This window comes from Bacillus rossius, chromosome 1 (genome assembly GCF_032445375.1).
Source record: "Bacillus rossius redtenbacheri isolate Brsri chromosome 1, Brsri_v3, whole genome shotgun sequence".
NCBI lineage: Eukaryota > Metazoa > Arthropoda > Insecta > Phasmatodea > Bacillidae > Bacillus > Bacillus rossius.
The window spans coordinates 11,416,794-11,437,508 of NC_086330.1; the positions used below are offsets into that span (position 1 = coordinate 11,416,794).

Here is a 20,715-nt window from a genome sequence, read left to right on the forward strand (position 1 = left end):
CGTTTATATCAGAGCGTTTATATCAGAGCGTTCATATCAGAGTGTTTATATCAGAGCGTTCATATCAGAGCGTTTTTATCAGAGCGTTATTATTAGAGCGTTTATACCAAAGCATTTATACCAGATTGTTTATATCCTAGCGTTTATATCAGAGCGTTCATATCAGAGCGTTTATATCAGAGCGTTTATATCAGAGTGTTTATATCAGAGCGTTTATATCACAGCGTTTATATCAGAGCGTTTATACCAAAGCGTTCATATCCGAGTTTTTATATCAAAGCGTTTATATCAGAGCGTTTATACATTTATGTGCCATCCGGAATTCAGTAGAGACGGGAAAGAACAATATTTATCGAGGTATTTTTTGTAGTTTTTTGTTTATCTCGCTTGCGACCAGACTATTTTTGGTGGCAATTTCAAATGTATCACTCAAGTGAGCGCCCAACGCAGCTCTCTCCACGCTGGTAACTCGACTGGAAATGAGCGCTATCACTGCTGGCGGGGTGGACACACAGATAATGTATTTTACGACACATACCCGATCTAAAATTATTTATTTACCTAGTCGCCAATCGTCCAAAGTTTCACCTAGTAATGTTAGATGAACAAAATATCTATGTACTTCGAACTATTTTTGTAGTAAGTCAAATGTTTGCGTGAAACCTGTTACGGAAAAAAAAACCAGAAACGTAAGCTTGCTGGCTCCTTTTTTTTCATGAAAGCCTCATAATAATTGTGAAATAAGATAGAGACGTCTATACATCCATAAATCGATCATAATTCGATCACTTGACTCCATTAAAAAAAAGTATGATAATCAGCAGGAATATATAATTTACAAATTAAGGAGGGATTAAAAAATGTTTAAAAAAAAAAGCACCAAAATTGGACGCTCTAATGAATAGTGTGTACCGTAAACATGTAACGTTTATGGTACAGAACCCTACATTTATGGTACAGAACCCTACATTTATGGTACACGCTGAGATAACTATCGTGCACGGTCTCGGAGGAGCGCTCTGCGCAGGACTGCACGTGTCGCGCGGGAGAAGGGAGGGTTTGTTATGGAAAAGGGGTTGATTGGGGCGCAGGGGGGAAAGGGGCAGGCCTAGAAGTCCGAGCGAGTGTTGTCCTCAGTCCGGGCAGCACAGTCGCGGGGTTCGCAGCCCGCGCGCGAATGACGTCCACGCGTTGAGCGGAACAACATTGTGTGCTACCGGGGGGTTGTCTTCAGTCGTCCCGGCAGATGGCGGCGGCGGTCGCCCCGTCGTCTCGCCCCGCGGGACGTGAGACGGCCAGCGGGTGTCGTCGCTGACGGAACCCACTACTCCTGGTGGAGGACCTGCTGAAGACATGAGCGCGCCGACCTTCGCGCCGCGCTGGCTGCTGCTGGCGCTGGTGTGCGGCGCGGGCCACTGTCTGCCAGGTGGGTGCTGCCTTAGTTGTCCATGGGTCGTTACCACAACGCCGAAATACCATAACGTCGAATGTCAAAATTGACCACAACGCCGACAGCTAGAAAACTGCTGTGCACCACAACGCCGAAATACAACTGAATGAATTTGTGTGTGTTTCTTAAATGTACCTTAACGCCGAAATACCACAATAAAACCTAACCTTACCTAACCTAACCTAACCGAGCGTAGTATAACCTAACCTAACCTAACCTAGCCTATCCTAGCTTAGCCTATCCTATCCTAGCCTAACCTAACCTAACCTTTGTGGTAGTCCTGCAATGACATTTTTCGGCGTTAGTGTATATCGGCGTTGTGGTAATTCGGGGTTTCTACACGTTAAGTACTAAAAGACCACTTTAGTATAAATCCCAAATGTTTTAGGATTTATTCACGAGAATCAAATTTTGCATTCTAACAAAATGTTTGTTAATGTTAAATAAAAATTCTGTAAGATAAGCTTTTATCAAGAAAATATTTTGAAATGATGGTTACAAATTTTCTTAAAGTCGACCTTTTTAAAAAAAAATGGTAAGAAACGCGCATAAGTTTTAAAATAATTGGTAAATATTTAAGTCAATTCTTAAAAATAATTAAATTTATTTTAAGGTGTTTTTAAGAAAATTGTTTGTATGGAGATATCATTTATTGACTACTTATGGAATCAGTACCAAAAATAATATTAAAGAAGTATCAACATTTTTTTCACTTCAAGAGTTTTCATTTAGAACGTACTGAAAAGTAAAAATTTGATTTTATAATGTTTGGATAGAAAGATTGTACAATATGTTATAAATTTACGGGATATCAACCATTTGTTTAGTTGTTTAGATGTAAATAATATTTTTGAATATATATTTCACCTTGCGTAATTTAGGCCTTAAGTAAAATGCTAGAGTTATTCAACCAAAGTTTACGAAAGTTGTTCATATTGAGCAAAGTTTAAAAGTTATTTAATAGAAATTTTAACTCAAGTTAGTTTACAGAAAAATTAGTACAACATATTAGGTTCTAAAAAATGTAAATGGTTTGGATCGTCGATTAAAATTAATTGCAATTTATAAAGAAATCAAATATATCAAATATATTTCTATCGTATTTTTCGATGCAATGCTTGGTTTAGGTTTTCTTTAATTTTGTTTTGAGGACTTGACTGTTAGTGTTTTCAATCAAATCTTAACAAAATATACAAAAGTTGATAAATAACTAGGTAAAAAATTTCAGAAAAATTAATTTAAGTAACAATAAAGCTTACGGGGTATTTTACTAAACAATAAAATAATCAAAAAATAAATAAAACCATAAAACAAAATCATGAAAAGAACTTTACGTTATTATATTTATTAAAACGCAGAGAGTATATCACAAGTTTGTATCGAATTTTTCCTTTAGTTTGTTTGCAAACAAATTTTGTCCAAATACTAAATATTCAAATATATAAGCTGAAAATAGCCTAGACATGTAGTTTCGTCGTAATTGGTAGAGCAGGAAGAAAGCACACATATACACAGATACCTAATATACACACAGACAAGAAAATTGATTTCATAAGCAAATTTTCTTTCACAAATTATGCTAGAAAATTTATAAGTTTAAAATTAAAACTACACAAAGACAAAAGTAGCTAAGTCAGTTTTAGTTTTCTACAAAGATATATTAACTATAATATTATGAGTATACTGTTAATCATACGAACAGAAAATGAACCAAAAATGTTTTGGTAAAGTCAGTTCCAATAATAGTAATACAGCCGGAGCGCAAAGGAGTAGTAATTATCAGGCCTGTCATTAAATGCACGTGTTTATTCCACGCACGTTACTTATTGCAGGGGAAAAAGTTTGTAAACCAAATATGAAGACAAAATTATTACGGAAAATCGATTACTCTAGAAAGCTGGCGTGTTTATACTTTTCTATTAATTATAAAATTAACATCAGCTAGGTAGTTTTTAAATCTGCGACAAATTATAATAAATGGGAATTCGTAAAATAATTTATTTATTTATTTTTAATTGTTTTAAAGTTGACCATTAATATGAATATATATCGGTTCTGAATGTCCTTTAAATTATAAATGACACAAACAAATACAAATTTCTAGAATTTTCTAAGTTATATAAGGTAGGTACTTACCTAACTTCTGTGATTGTATCAATGTGTTGAATAAATAATTCTGACCAGCATTACCGGGTCCATTTTATGCCTTGGGACTGTACATGAACTTACACATCAAAACGCTTTTTTTAATGCTTGGTCATGTCTCTCATGCATTCGCCAGTCATAAATTATGCTGGTAATGTGCATTTTGGATGTAACACGCTGGCGAAAAATATGGACTGGGCTTTCAGTGCTGCTTGTGCGAAGACCTTGGAGGCAATAATGATTGCCTCTCGGTTTAGAACGGATCTTTCTAAGCATATAAGTTTCTGTGCACTCAGCTGCGTTCACTGAATTCACTGCACGGGAGACTCAGTTTCAACTCTGACTTGTGGAAAGGGGGGAAAATCAGCTTTTTTTGCGCTTCATTTAAAACTCGTGCCGTTATCGATTAACAGAGAAATATACCAAAGTTATAACCATTAAATTTGATCATTTGGCACTCTACTCCATTTTGTATAAACTAATTTTAATATTATAAACTGTAAAAATAAGAAGAAAAATAGGAGGGAAAAATAATATTCCACATCAATCTTTCTTTCGTTTGCACCAAACATGACTCCATTGCTTAAATATGTCATGCTCCAGACCCAAGCAAGCTAATCTAAATTATAAGGAAGTTCAGATGTGGAATATTTAAAATTTGTTCTAGAAAGGATCTTGTTAATTCGCCTTTCTCAATTCTTACCTTTTGGCATTATTTCTTCCAATTCAAAATCTATTTTTAAATGACAAGTTCCGTCCTACCACATCTCCCTCAAAACTAACTGCTTGCTCTTAGTAACGCTAACACTTACAATGTAGAGAGTGCAAATTTAGAAGTAACATCAATCAATGTTGATCTTATTGTTGAAACGAGTGGGAAAACATGTTCGAAAAGGATACCATGAGTAATTACATACAACTTAAATTTTAACCTTATATTTACACTATTAGTTAAAATAGAAAAATGCAAAGTCTGGTCACAAATTAATCACATTTCATTAAGTCACCAGTTTACAGCACCCCCCTTCCCAACTCTAGCGCTTCCTACTGGTCGTCTCTTACCTCGCACCTCTGTCCCAACACACTGCCCGCATTACTCAAGTCACGATGCACCAGTCTCCGCTCAACATGGCTCGACACTCCTCACCAAGAAGTCATTCGCCCTCTTTACTTCACTACCTCGGAGGCTGTCATCGCTGTTTTTATACCACTCAGCCCCCTTCTGGAAATTTCTCGCACCCCTCTGAAGTGTCGCGTCATTAGAGACGACTTGAGACCCGAAGCTCCCAGAACAATGGCGTCCTAGTAACGCCACTTCACGCAGGGCGGGGGGGGGGTGTCTGGTAACGTGCCGAACCTTCCAGAGCCTCAAAGAGTTCAATGGGAATGCGCTGAGGTATGACTTAGCCGGGGGGTGGAGGGTATGGTAGCGAAGCGCCATTGATAATCCGATTAGGCGTGTCGCACTAATAAACTGAGTCCCGCTCGTGGGATAACGGGCCGGCTAGCCGGCCCGCTGCCCTGCCTCTTTGCCTCGCCTCTAGCTTGCTCGTAATAGTATACTTATAATTAATACATATAATTTATACACATAATTGATTGATGTTAAGCAACTCTTGTGGTTCATTTTGTTTTTTAAAAAAAAATTATCAGATAACAATATAGCCAAAGAAATAATTTATCGTGGACATGTTTGACACATTTTTTATGTTGGTTCCCAGAGTAGCCTAAAATAATCCAGTGCCTTTATTTGAGCATAACCACGTATGGATCATTTTACTCTGAAGTCATGTGCAACGCAGCAAATTTCTCAAGGGGGCGGTGGGGGAGGTAAACTTCGTTAATTCCCGCAGCACAGGAGCTGCGAAGGATCGTAACCCTGGGTTCCCCTCGCCCCTCGCCACCAAAACCGGAACGCCTCGCGCCGTTCCCGGTGTGAGGAATGAAAGAGTGAGGGGAAGTCGGTATCCCATCCTCCCCCTCCTGACCATCCCTCACCGAGATCTTGCGGTATTGTCTCACCGCTGGACTGGCTGAGTGCATGGGCGGGTCTTCGGCTGTCTTCGGCTGTCTTCTGCCCGCCGCGCGTAGTGGCGTCTGTTAAGACATACTCCCCCCCCCCCCCCTCCACGATACACTTCTCGGGCTTTCTCAAATTTTTCCTGGAAATTTTAGCGAAGATATTATCTTTTTGGCGTGACGTCTAATAAATCGATGAACGCCGGCTGCACGCACGAAAAAGTGTCCCGTAACGCACATTATCCCGTTACGTTGTGTCCCGTTACGCTCATTGTACGCTTGAGCCGCATCTATCTCTCTTTCACTCGATTGGAACAACCATCGATTTGACTTTTTCGAGGCACGTTAAACTTGAAACACTCCCATTTGTTTCCTAGTTTTCCTATCATCGTCCTATCCTTAACGGAATAACACAGATTGGAAGAAGTTAAATAGCAAACATGTATAAAAGTTATAGTTAAAATAATCTCTTCGTTAAAGTAATAAACATATTTGAATGAATGAGTGCAAATAAAAGTAAATTTATCAATTAAATTATAGATTTCATTTCACTCCTTCTTTGTATCCATACAAAATAGTGATAATTCAATAAAAATGAATCAGGCACCGCCTTGCTGGCTTCCTTTAGGCATGATTATTAATTTTGCACTCTTGCCCAGTGCTGTACCCCGGGAGACGTAACAATGGACGGCAGTTTTTTTTTTTTAACGAGCGAGAGAATTGTTTCGCGTTCATATAATTTTATTTTCAAACTAAATTTTAAAACATAAACATTGAACAGGTGTTCTCTGGTTCATAAACTTGGTCTCTTCGTAGTACAGCAGTACTCATGAACGATTGACTTTCTGTGAACACAAAATAATAAGTTGTTACACACCTGCAAATATAAGTTTAAATACAGATTATTTTAAAAAGACCTTTGGCTTTAAATATTACTGGTATAAGATATTTCTGAAAAACTTAAGGCCTTTGCTTTAAACATACTGAAAATATAATTAAGGCTGCACAATATAATATTACAGTTCATCTGAACTTTTATTAAGTCCGAACTTTATTAAATGCCTCAGCTGTCATAAATTTATACACAACATACAAGTTAGTGAAAGCGACATTTTTCAAATACTATCACAAAATCATTTCATTACAAACAATATGTAAAATTAGAAAATTATTTCTTGCAAACCTGAGAAAATTATGTATAGTATAAATATTTGCAAATTTGCGACCACAAAAAATTATAACATGAAATATGAGACGATGATTAACTATTTATACGTTTTTTTTTTTTTCCTTGGTATGAATGTCCTAGCTTATATCCGCTCGCAGCAGTGCGTTTAGATTAAAAAGTCACTCGCCTTGTATTAAGGCGTCAATGTCGTGCGGCTGCGCAGGCGAGTCCTCGCAGCGAGTGGACACTCGCTGTCCGTACTCGCTCCGCGACGTCTTCGCTGCCTCGACCGCTCGTCTCTGCAGAACACCCGGCGCCCGCCGCCAGACTCACCTGCTGCGCCTCGGCTACCGACTCGCTCGGCGATCTCGGGGACAGCGAGTAGAACTCGTAGCTGCTCAGTCTCCAACTGATCCAAGGGAATTACCTGCTACATAAAAGACACCCAGTTCGCTCGTGACTCGTCCTAGGTTAATCATGTGGTTAAGAGAATATTTGAATATTTCAGCTACCCGCAACTTACGCCTGCCGACTTTATCTACATAACCGCCTCAAATTTAAATGTTGGATTTCACTGAAATGAAACGTTACTCGTTTCCAACTGAATCCTATAGCAACAAACTTCAATCTTCTTAATTAGCTTATAAAGTCCGTCTCTGTTTTCTTGGCTTATTTGCTGCCAAGTTCTCGAATTATAGTCATACTGTACGTGTCCTTTGTAGACGTGACTCGTACAACTCCTCATTAGCGTTACTCGTTACCTCTTCACTCGTTCCGTGATCTGCACTCGTCCTCGGCGGGGATGGGCTAAGTCCTTGTTGTAAAATACTTACCAGTTGTCTTACCAGAGGACAATGACTTACCAGATGACAATGTCTTACCAGAGAACAATGTCTTACCAGATGACAATGTCTTACCAGAGAACAATGTCTTACCAGATGACAATGTCTTACCAGATGACAATGTCTTACCAGATGACAATGTCTTACCAGATTACAATGTCTTACCAGAGGAAAATATCTTACCAGATGACAATGTCTTACCAGAGGGCAATGTCTTACCAGATGACAATGTCTTACCAGAGGGCAATGTCTTACCAGATGACAATGTCTTACCAGAGGACAATCGGTTAGGTGTGAAGGCAGCTACGGCACACACTCTTATCCTCTGTTTCTGTTTCTTCTGCTATTTGGCCTGCTGGGGTCCCGTGCTTATACCAGCAAGCCTCGTTACGAACATTTATTTCCAGATAGGTCCCGTACTGTATTCACCAATTGGTCACTCGGCGTTGACGTCATGGCCGGCGCAGGAAGCCAACTTCTGAAAGTGACGATGGGCCCTAGCGGTGATGATATAAGTTGGTGGGTGGCCTGCCACCAGGGGCAATGTTAGGCGGGTAGCCCACCACCAGGGGCAATGTTATGCGGGTAGCCCGCCACAAGGAGCAATGTCAGGCGGGTAGCACACCACCAGGGGCAATGTTATGCGGGTAGCCCGCCACCAGGCGGCAATACTCGGTGTACACCTGAGTGGCTTACATAAAAACTTTAGTATATCTTAAGTTACACACGTAACAGTGCCATAAATTTATTTTACTTAATTTAGGAGTCAATATTATACGTTTTTGTTTAGGTGACAATATTTGCTGCATTTTATTTTTAAGTTTAATTGTCCGCCTGTATTTGCTGTTATTGTTGAAACTGTCTCGTCGGTCGTTGTTAGCCCACTGTGTTAGTCTGTGCTGTTTTTATTTTTTCATGACTAAATTCCTTCCACGGAATTTCTGTGCGATCTGGTATTTAATTTTCTTGTCTGTGCTAACGTCGTTGTTTTGTCCATAATACCTGTTTAGGTTCATTATTGGGTTTTATCTGTTTGACACAGCTTGACCTCTGTGGGTTTATGTTTTCATTTTTTTTATTTTTACGATTGCTTCTTGAATTTTTTTCTGCAGTGGCGTATGTCCAAGAAATGTTATTAAATCGTGAGTGGTGTTGGACCACACAAATATATTTTTTTCACCATCGGAGACGTGTCAGTCTCTTCTGTATCATGCAAATGACTCACGTGTTCTGCTTCTTATTAACAATAGCCCATTTTTGTAATATTTAATAACACAGAGTAACTTGATATACATATATTCGGGTTGATTGAAGTAGCTCTAAAATATTATAGATAAGTAAGTACATATTAGCGTTTGAAAATTGTATGGTTTTAATTTGTACTTGTATGTGAAAACTGTATAGCTACTTAAAATTTGGATCTTTTTTTAAGTTTTATTATGTACACTGATTCAAACAAATGGCGTGCTACAACTTACGAGTAAATGAAAAACAGTAAATATGGTTGTTAAGATATTTCACCAAGTAGACTATCAATAAAAAAATAAGTCACACTAGCAGCTTGTATGGATATGTATAAGTGGTTACATAAGTACATTTTTAAACTAAGTACATTTTTAGGTTTTTTTTAACAAACTGTCACATTTTCATAGTAAAATAACATATTTTTGTTGCAGGTAAATACTTTAGCATTAAAATTTTAATGTTCAAATATTAATTACAGTTTTAGTGAGTCATTTAGTATAAATAAAAATTTAATTAAGCTATCTGATGGAATAAGTATGTAAGGGCCAAATATTTTCCATTGCCTCGTTTAATATTTGTTAATTACTTAAGTCTAACATTAGTTTGTAAATCTGTGATTTTTTAATATGAAATACTTTCACAAATAATATTGTAGATAAGTAGATACAAAATTGGCATTATTATTTATGAAAAACATACAACCATATTTAAATCATGAACTCTTATGGTACTGATTTTTAATAATATGATTCGAGATTGGTTTTGTGATTAGATTTCATCTATAGCAAAGCATACGTTGTGCTCTACCAAAATGTAATATTTTTTTACGAAGAAGGTAAACGAATGCAGTAAATATTCCGGGATACAGTAACTTAATTTGAAGGAAGCAGCTAGCGAATTTGTTTAAGAAAGAACAGAAATGCAATATGATATTGCAAACTCATTTTTCATAAAAGAACGACTTCATTTCGTGGCAAACAGTTATTTCCAAGTTCCGCACGAATATTAAATGAAAAAGCAATTTCTTGTATTCGAGACATTTTTTTTTTTTCACACTCTGTTGAGCCTACCAAGTTATTACAATCTCTGCACTCCAATAAACTTACCTGAATATTCACAACTTAATAACACTGAGATAAATATCATGATAATTATATCTACAAGTAGCTATAGCACCCCTCGGTTTTGTAATAAAACTACGTAGGTAATGCGCTAAACTGGTTAACCTATATTTAAAAATTTCTGTTGTAAATTATTCTTTTATTTTATGCCTGTTATCCATGTTAACTGCTTTCTAGATGTTTTTTTATCTATATACTTTGTCATAAAAATCAAACGGGTATTTATTCAGTAATTCTCGAGGGGTGGGTTCGATATAATAAACAGATAGTGTTTATAATCAACAAAAAAAAAGAATAAATATTTTATGAAATGTGTATCTGCTACATAATTTACCTAACAACTTTAAAATCACGGCAACTACTTACACCAAATAATATTTATAAATATTTATAAATAGTTATAAATATTTATACTGTAACACATGGGGTATGTAATCAACGTAAGTAATTTAAAATATAAAAAATAATAATTTTAAATTAGTACTGTATTTATAAAACTATATCTTCTAGCATCAAAAGATTTAATTTTTAAATTACTTGAATATTATAACAACCATTAGGGAAAAACATAAATACATAGGAATAATAAATAATTTAACTTTGAAAAATATTCAAGCAACAGTGATGTGTTGTTATTGGGATTTGAATAAACATTTTTTTTATCTGAACACTAAAAAAAAAATAACAGCAAATATGACAAGGGACCATCCAGAGATGGGAGTCCAGTAGAGCCACAGCACGGCTTCAACAGCTGCTTGTACTCTGCCCCACCCAGCTCAACACATCCTCCGTGACAAGGGACCATCCAGGGGTGGGAGTTCAGTAGAACCACAGCACGGCTTCAACAGCTGCTTGTACTCTGCCCCACCCAGCTCAACACATCCTCCGTGACAAGGGACCATCCAGGGGTGGGAGTCCAGTAGAGCCACAGCACAGCTACAACAGCTGCTTGTACTTCGCCCCTCTCAGCTCAACACATCCTCCGTGACAAGGGACCATCCAGGGGTGGGAGTCCAGTAGAGCCACAGCACGGCTTCAACAGCTGCTTGTACTTCGCCCCTCCCAGCTCAACACATCCTCCGTGACAAGGGACCATCCAGGGTTGGGAGTCCAGTAGAGCCACAGCACGGCTTCAACAGCTACTTGTACTCCGCCCCTCCCAGCTCAACACATCCTCCGTGACAAGGGACCATCCAGGGGTGGGAGTCCAGTAGAGCCACAGCACGGCTTCAACAGCTGCTTGTACTTCGCCCCTCCCAGCTCAACACATCCTCCGTGACAAGGGACCATCCAGGGTTGGGAGTCCAGTAGAGCCACAGCACGGCTTCAACAGCTACTTGTACTCCGCCCCTCCCAGCTCAACACATCCTCCGTGACAAGGGACCATCCAGGGGTGGGTGTCCAGTAGAGCCACAGCACGGCTTCAACAGCTGCTTGTACTTCGCCCCTCCCAGCTCAACACATCCTCCGTGACAAGGGACCATCCAGGGGTGGGAGTCCAGTAGAGCCACAGCACGGCTTCAACAGTGCTTGTACTTCGCCCCTCTCAGCTCAACACATCCTCCGTGACAAGGGACCATCCAGGGGTGGGAGACCAGTAGAGCCACAGCACGGCTTCAACAGCTGCTTGTACTCCGCCCCTCCCAGCTCAACACATCCTCCGTGACAAGGGACCATCCAGGGTTGGGAGTCCAGTAGAGCCACAGCACGGCTTCAACAGCTACTTATACTCCGCCCCACCCAGCTCAACACATCCTCCGTGACAAGGGACCATCCAGGGGTGGGAGTTCAGTAGAGCCACAGCACGGCTTCAACAGCTGCTTGTACTTCGCCCCTCCCAGCTCAACACATCCTCCGTGACAAGGGACCATCCAGGGGTGGGAGTCCAGTAGAGCCACAGCACGGCTTCAACAGCTACTTATACTCCGCCCCACCCAGCTCAACACATCCTCCGTGACATGGGACCATCCAGGAGTGGGAGTCCAGTAGAGCCACAGCACGGCTTCAACAGCTACTTATACTCCGCCCCACCCAGCTCAACACATCCTCCGTGACAAGGGACCATCCATGGTTGGGAGTCCAGTAGAGCCACAGCACGGCTTCAACAGCTACTTATACTCCGCCCCACCCAGCTCAACACATCCTCCGTGACAAGGGACCATCCAGGGTTGGGAGTCCAGTAGAGCCACAGCACGGCTTCAACAGCTACTTATACTCCGCCCCACCCAGCTCAACACATCCTCCGTGACAAGGGACCATCCAGGGGTGGGAGTCCAGTAGAGCCACAGCACGGCTTCAACAGCTACTTATACTCCGCCCCACCCAGCTCAACACATCCTCCGTGACAAGGGACCATCCAGGAGTGGGAGTCCAGTAGAGCCACAGCACGGCATCAACAGCTGCTTATACTCCGCCCCACCCAGCTCAACACATCCTCCGTGACAAGGGACCATCCAGGGGTGGAAGTCCAGTAGAGCCACAGCACGGCTTCAACAGTGCTTGTACTTCGCCCCTCTCAGCTCAACACATCCTGCGTGACAAGGGACCATCCAGGGGTGGGAGACCAGTAGAGCCACAGCACGGCTTCAACAGTGCTTGTACTTCGCCCCTCCCAGCTCAACACATCCTGCATGACAAGGGACCATCCAGGGTTGGGAGTCCAGTAGAGCCACAGCACGGCTTCAACAGCTACTTATACTCCGCCCCACCCAGCTCAACACATCCTCCGTGACAAGGGACCATCCAGGGGTGGAAGTCCAGTAGAGCCACAGCACGGCTTCAACAGTGCTTGTACTTCGCCCCTCTCAGCTCAACACATCCTGCATGACAAGGGACCATCCAGGGTTGGGAGTCCAGTAGAGCCACAGCACGGCTTCAACAGCTACTTATACTCCGCCCCACCCAGCTCAACACATCCTCCGTGACAAGGGACCATCATGGGTTGGGAGTCCAGTAGAGCCACAGCACGGCTTCAACAGCTGCTTGTACTCTGCCCCTCCCAGCTCAACACATCCTCCGTGACAAGGGACCATCATGGGGTGGGTTTTCAGTAGAATCACAGCACGGCTTCAACAGCTGCTTGTACTCCGCCCCTCCAAGCACAACACATCCTCCGTGACAAGGGACCATCCAGGGGTGGGAGACCAGTAGAGCCACAGCACAGCTTCAACAGCTACTTGTACTTCGCCCCTCCCAGCTCAACACATCATTCGTGACAAGTGACCATCCAGGGGTGGGAGTCCAGTATAGCCACAGCACGGCTTCAACAGTGCTTGTACTTCGCCCCTCTCAGCTCAACAGATCCTCCGTGACAAGGGACCATCCAGGGGTGGGAGACCAGTAGAGCCACAGCAAGGCTTCAACAGCTGACTGTACTTCGCCCCTCCCAGCTCAACACATCCTGCATGACAAGGGGCCATCCAGGGTTGGGAGTCCAGTAGAGCCACAGCACGGCTTCAACAGCTACTTGTACTCCGCCCCACCCAGCTCAACACATCCTCCGTGACAAGGGACCATCCAGGGGTGGGAGTCCAGTAGAGCCACAGCACGGCTTCAACAGCTGCTTGTACTTAGCCCCTCCCAGCTCAACACAACCTCCGTGACAAGGGACCATCCAGGGGTGGGAGACCAGTAGAGCCACAGCACGGCTTCAACAGATGCTTGTACTTCGCCCCTCCCAGCTCAACACATCCTCCGTGACAAGGAACCATCCAGAGGTGGGAGTCCAGTAGAGACACAGCACGGCTTTAACAGCTGCTTGTACTCCGCCCCTCCCAACTCAACACATCCTCCGTGACAAGGGACCATCCAGGGGTGGGAGTCCAGTAGAGCCACAGCACGTCTTCAACAGCTGCTTGTACTCTGCCACTCTCAGCTCAACACATCCTCCGTGACAAGGGACCATCCAGGGGTGGGAGTCCAGTAGAGCCACAGCACGGCTTCAACAGCTGCTTGTACTCTGCCCCTCCCAGCTCAACACATCCTCCGTGACAAGGGACCATCCAGGGGTGGGAGTCCAGTAGAGCCACAGCACGGCTTCAACAGCTCCTTGTACTTCGCCCCTCCCAGCTCAACACATCCTCCGTGACAAGGGACCATCCAGGGTTGGGAGTCCAGTAGAGCCACAGCACGGCTTCAACAGCTGCTTGTACTCCGCCCCACCCAGCTCAACACATCCTCCGTGACAAGGGACCATCCAGAGGTGGGAGTTCAGTAGAGCCACAGCACGGCTTCAACAGCTGCTTGTACTTCGCCCCTCCCAGCTCAACACATCCTCCGTGACAAAGGACCATCCAGGGGTGGGAGTTCAGTAGAGCCACAGCACGGCTTCAACTGCTGCTTGTACTCTGCCCCTCCTAGCTCAACACATCCTCCGTGACAAGGCACCATCCAGGGGTGGGAGTTCAGTAGAGCCACAGCACGGCTTCAACAGCTGCTTGTACTCTGCCCCACCCAGCTCAACACATCCTCCGTGACAAGGGAACATCCAGAGAAGGGAGTCCAGTAGAGCCACAGCACGGCTTCAACAGCTGCTTGTACTCCGCCCCTCCCAGCTCAACACATCCTCCGTGACAAGGGACCATCCAGGGGTGGAAGTCCAGTAGAGCCACAGCACGGCTTCAACAGCTGCTTGTACTCTGCCCCCCTCAGCTCAACACATCCTCCGTGACAAGGGACCATCTAGGGTTGGGAGTCCAGTAGAGCCACAGCACGGCTTCAACAGCTACTTATACTCCGCCCCACCCAGCTCAACACATCCTCCGTGACAAGGGACCATCCAGGGTTGGGAGTCCAGTAGAGCCACAGCACGGCTTCAACAGCTACTTATACTCCGCCCCACCCAGCTCAACACATCCTCCGTGACAAGGGACCATCCAGGGGTGGGAGTCCAGTAGAGCCACAGCACGGCTTCAACAGCTACTTATACTCCGCCCCACCCAGCTCAACACATCCTCCGTGACAAGGGACCATCCAGGAGTGGGAGTCCAGTAGAGCCACAGCACGGCATCAACAGCTGCTTATACTCCGCCCCACCCAGCTCAACACATCCTCCGTGACAAGGGACCATCCAGGGGTGGAAGTCCAGTAGAGCCACAGCACGGCTTCAACAGTGCTTGTACTTCGCCCCTCTCAGCTCAACACATCCTGCGTGACAAGGGACCATCCAGGGGTGGGAGACCAGTAGAGCCACAGCACGGCTTCAACAGTGCTTGTACTTCGCCCCTCCCAGCTCAACACATCCTGCATGACAAGGGACCATCCAGGGTTGGGAGTCCAGTAGAGCCACAGCACGGCTTCAACAGCTACTTATACTCCGCCCCACCCAGCTCAACACATCCTCCGTGACAAGGGACCATCCAGGGGTGGAAGTCCAGTAGAGCCACAGCACGGCTTCAACAGTGCTTGTACTTCGCCCCTCTCAGCTCAACACATCCTGCATGACAAGGGACCATCCAGGGTTGGGAGTCCAGTAGAGCCACAGCACGGCTTCAACAGCTACTTATACTCCGCCCCACCCAGCTCAACACATCCTCCGTGACAAGGGACCATCATGGGTTGGGAGTCCAGTAGAGCCACAGCACGGCTTCAACAGCTGCTTGTACTCTGCCCCTCCCAGCTCAACACATCCTCCGTGACAAGGGACCATCATGGGGTGGGTTTTCAGTAGAATCACAGCACGGCTTCAACAGCTGCTTGTACTCCGCCCCTCCAAGCACAACACATCCTCCGTGACAAGGGACCATCCAGGGGTGGGAGACCAGTAGAGCCACAGCACAGCTTCAACAGCTACTTGTACTTCGCCCCTCCCAGCTCAACACATCATTCGTGACAAGTGACCATCCAGGGGTGGGAGTCCAGTATAGCCACAGCACGGCTTCAACAGTGCTTGTACTTCGCCCCTCTCAGCTCAACAGATCCTCCGTGACAAGGGACCATCCAGGGGTGGGAGACCAGTAGAGCCACAGCAAGGCTTCAACAGCTGACTGTACTTCGCCCCTCCCAGCTCAACACATCCTGCATGACAAGGGGCCATCCAGGGTTGGGAGTCCAGTAGAGCCACAGCACGGCTTCAACAGCTACTTGTACTCCGCCCCACCCAGCTCAACACATCCTCCGTGACAAGGGACCATCCAGGGGTGGGAGTCCAGTAGAGCCACAGCACGGCTTCAACAGCTGCTTGTACTTAGCCCCTCCCAGCTCAACACAACCTCCGTGACAAGGGACCATCCAGGGGTGGGAGACCAGTAGAGCCACAGCACGGCTTCAACAGATGCTTGTACTTCGCCCCTCCCAGCTCAACACATCCTCCGTGACAAGGAACCATCCAGAGGTGGGAGTCCAGTAGAGACACAGCACGGCTTTAACAGCTGCTTGTACTCCGCCCCTCCCAACTCAACACATCCTCCGTGACAAGGGACCATCCAGGGGTGGGAGTCCAGTAGAGCCACAGCACGTCTTCAACAGCTGCTTGTACTCTGCCACTCTCAGCTCAACACATCCTCCGTGACAAGGGACCATCCAGGGGTGGGAGTCCAGTAGAGCCACAGCACGGCTTCAACAGCTGCTTGTACTCTGCCCCTCCCAGCTCAACACATCCTCCGTGACAAGGGACCATCCAGGGGTGGGAGTCCAGTAGAGCCACAGCACGGCTTCAACAGCTCCTTGTACTTCGCCCCTCCCAGCTGAACACATCCTCCGTGACAAGGGACCATCCAGGGTTGGGAGTCCAGTAGAGCCACAGCACGGCTTCAACAGCTGCTTGTACTCCGCCCCACCCAGCTCAACACATCCTCCGTGACAAGGGACCATCCAGAGGTGGGAGTTCAGTAGAGCCACAGCACGGCTTCAACAGCTGCTTGTACTTCGCCCCTCCCAGCTCAACACATCCTCCGTGACAAAGGACCATCCAGGGGTGGGAGTTCAGTAGAGCCACAGCACGGCTTCAACTGCTGCTTGTACTCTGCCCCTCCTAGCTCAACACATCCTCCGTGACAAGGCACCATCCAGGGGTGGGAGTTCAGTAGAGCCACAGCACGGCTTCAACAGCTGCTTGTACTCTGCCCCACCCAGCTCAACACATCCTCCGTGACAAGGGAACATCCAGAGAAGGGAGTCCAGTAGAGCCACAGCACGGCTTCAACAGCTGCTTGTACTCCGCCCCTCCCAGCTCAACACATCCTCCGTGACAAGGGACCATCCAGGGGTGGAAGTCCAGTAGAGCCACAGCACGGCTTCAACAGCTGCTTGTACTCTGCCCCCCTCAGCTCAACACATCCTCCGTGACAAGGGACCATCTAGGGTTGGGAGTCCAGTAGAGCCACAGCACGGCTTCAACAGCTGCTTGTACTCTGCCCCTTCCAGCTCAACACATCCTCCGTGACAAGGGACCATCCAGGGGTGGGAGTTCAGTAGAGCCACAGCACGGTTTCAACAGCTGCTTGTACTCTGCCCCACCCAGCTCAACACATCCTCCGTGACAAGGGACCATCCAGGGGTGAAAGTCCAGTAGAGCCACAGCACGGCTTCAACAGCTGCTTGTACTACGCCCCACCCAGCTCAACACATCCTCCGTGAAAAGGGACCATCCAGGGGTGGGAGTCCAGAAGAGCCACAGCACGGCTTCAACAGCTGCTTGTACTCCGCCCCTTCCAGCTCAACACATCCTCCGTGACAAGGGACCATCCAGGGGTGGGAGTCCAGTAGAGCCACAGCACGGCTTCAACAGCTGCTTGTACTTCGCCCCTCCCAGCTCAACACATCCTCCGTGACAAGGGACCATCCAGGGGTGGGAGTTCAGTATAGCCACAGCACGGCTTCAACTGCTTCTTGTACTCTGCCCCACCCAGCTCAACACATCTTCCGGGACAAGGGACCATCCAGAGGTGGGAGTCCAGTAGAGCCACAGCACGGCTTCAACAGCTGCTTGTACTCCGCCCCTCCCAGCTCAACACATCCTCCGTGACAAGGGACCATCCAGGGGTGGGAGTCCAGTAGAGCCACAGCACGGCTTCAAGAGCTGCTTGTACTCTGCCCCTCTCAGGTCAACACATCCTCCGTGACAAGGGACCATCCAGGGGTGGGAGTCCAGTAGAAACACAGCACGGCACAACAGCTGCTTCTACTCTGCCCCTCCCAGCTCAACACATCCTCCGTGACAAGGGACCATCCAGGGGTGGGAGTTCAGTAGAGCCACAGCACGACTTCAACAGCTGCTTGTACTCTGCCCCACCCAGCTCAACACATCCTCCGTGACAAGGGACCATCCAGGGGTGGGAGTCCAGTAGAGCCACAGCACGGCTTCAACAGTTGCTTGTACTACACCCCACCTAGCTCAACACATCCTCCGTGAAAAGGGACCATCCAGGGGTGGGAGTCCAGAAGAGCCACAGCACGGCTTCAACAGCTGCTTGTACTCCGCCCCTCCCAGCTCAACACATCCTCCGTGACAAGGGACCATCCAGGGGTGGGAGTCCAGTAGAGCCACAGCACGGCTTCAACAGCTGCTTGTACTTCGCCCCTCCCAGCTCAACACATCCTCCGTGACAAGGGACCATCCAAGGGTGGGAGTTCAGTAGAGCCACAGCACGGCTTCAACAGCTGCTTGTACTCTGCCCCTCCCAGCTCAACACATCCTCCGTGACAAGGGACCATCCAGGGGTGGGAGTCCAGTAGAGCCACAGCACGGCTTCAACAGCTGCTTGTACTCTGCCCCACCCAGCTCAACACATCCTCCGTGACAAGGGACCATCCAGGGGTGGGAGTCCAGTAGAGCCACAGCACGGCTTCAACAGCTGCTTGTAATTCGCCCCTCCCAGCTCAACACATCCTCCGTGACAAGGGACCATCCAGGGGTGGGAGTCCAGTAGAGCCACAGCACGGCTTCAACAGCTGCTTGTACTTCGCCCCTCCCAGCTCAACACATCCTCCGTGACAAGGGACCATCCAGGGGTGGGAGTCCAGTAGAGCCACAGCACGGCTTCAACAGCTGCTTGTACTTCGCCCCTCCCAGCTCAACACATCCTCCGTGACAAGGGACCATCCAGGAGTGGGAGTCCAGTAGAGCCACAGCACGGCATCAACAGCTGCTTGTACTCCGCCCCTCCCAGCTCAACACATCCTCCGTGACAAGGGACCATCCAGGGGTGGGAGTTCAGTAGAGCCACAGCACGGCTTCAACAGCTGCTTGCACTCCGCCCCTCTTAGCTCAACACATCCTCCGTGACAAGGGACCATCCAGGGGTGGGAGTCCAGTAGTGCCACAGCACGGCTTTAACAGCTGCTTGTACTCCGCCCCTCCCAGCTCAACACATCCTCCGTGACAAGGGACCATCCAGGGGTGGGAGTTCAGTAGAGCCACAGCACGGCTTCAACAGCTGCTTGTACTCCGCCCCTCCCAGCTCAACACATCCTCCGTGACAAGGGACCATCCAGGGGTGGGAGTTCAGTAGAGCCACAGCACGGCTTCAACAGCTGCTTGTACTCCGCCCCTCCCAGCTCAACACATCCTCCGTGACAAGGGACCATCCAGGGGTGGGAGTCCAGTAGAGCCACAGCACGGCTTCAACAGCTGCTTGTACTCCGCCCCACCCAGCTCAAACATCCTCCGTGACAAGGGATCATCCAGGGGTGGGAGTCCAGTAGAGCCACAGCACGGCTTCAACAGCTGCTTGTACTTCGCCCCTCCCAGCTCAACACATCCTCCGTGACAAGGGACCATCCAGGGGTGGGAGTCCAGTAGAGCCACAGCACGGCTTCAACAGCTGCTTGTACTTCGCCCCTCCCAGCTCAACACATCCTCCGTGACAAGGGACCATCCAGGGGTGGGAGTCCAGTAGAGCCACAGCACGGCTTCAACAGCTGCTTGTACTCCGCCCCTCCCAGCTCAACACATCCTCCGTGACAAGGGACCATCCAGGGGTGGGAGTCCAGTAGAGCCACAGCACGGCTTCAACAGCTGCTTGTACTCCGCCCCACCCAGCTCAAACATCCTCCGTGACAAGGGATCATCCAGGGGTGGGAGTCCAGTAGAGCCACAGCACGGCATCAACAGCTGCTTGTACTCCGCCCCTCCCAGCTCAACACATCCTCCGTGACAAGGGACCATCCAGGGGTGGGAGTTCAGTAGAGCCACAGCACGGCTTCAACAGCTGCTTGCACTCCGCCCCTCTTAGCTCAACACATCCTCCGTGACAAGGGACCATCCAGGAGTGGGAGTCCAGTAGAGCCACAGCACGGCATCAACAGCTGCTTGTACTCCGCCCCTCCCAGCTCAACACATCCTCCGTGACAAGGGACCATCCAGGAGTGGGAGTCCAGTAGAGCCACAGCACGGCATCAACAGCTGCTTGTACTCCGCCCCTCCCAGCTCAACACATCCTCCGTGACAAGGGACCATCCAGGGGTGGGAGTTCAGTAGAGCCACAGCACGGCTTCAACAGCTGCTTGCACTCCGCCCCTCTTAGCTCAACACATCCTCCGTGACAAGGGACCATCCAGGGGTGGGAGTCCAGTAGTGCCACAGCACGGCTTTAACAGCTGCTTGTACTCCGCCCCTCCCAGCTCAACACATCCTCCGTGACAAGGGACCATCCAGGGGTGGGAGTCCAGTAGAGCCACAGCACGGCTTCAACAGCTGCTTGTACTTCGCCCCTCCCAGCTCAACACATCCTCCGTGACAAGGGACCATCCAGGGGTGGGAGTCCAGTAGAGCCACAGCACGGCTTC

General features: G+C 47.2%; 1 protein-coding gene across 2 annotated transcripts in view; it reads left to right on the plus strand.

Annotated features, from left to right (window-relative positions):
• The first annotated feature begins 1,091 nt into the window (after positions 1-1,091).
• LOC134541960 (lachesin-like) overlaps positions 1,092-20,715 on the plus strand; it is an 84,373-nt gene continuing 64,749 nt past the window's right edge. The window contains exon 1 of one of the 2 annotated variants that reach the window (XM_063385760.1): positions 1,092-1,426. In XM_063385760.1, coding sequence (XP_063241830.1) covers positions 1,354-1,426 — 73 coding nt within the window. In that variant the 5' untranslated portion in view covers positions 1,092-1,353. The remainder of the gene's footprint in view (positions 1,427-20,715) is intronic. The other variant, XM_063385848.1, reaches the window with a different exon arrangement.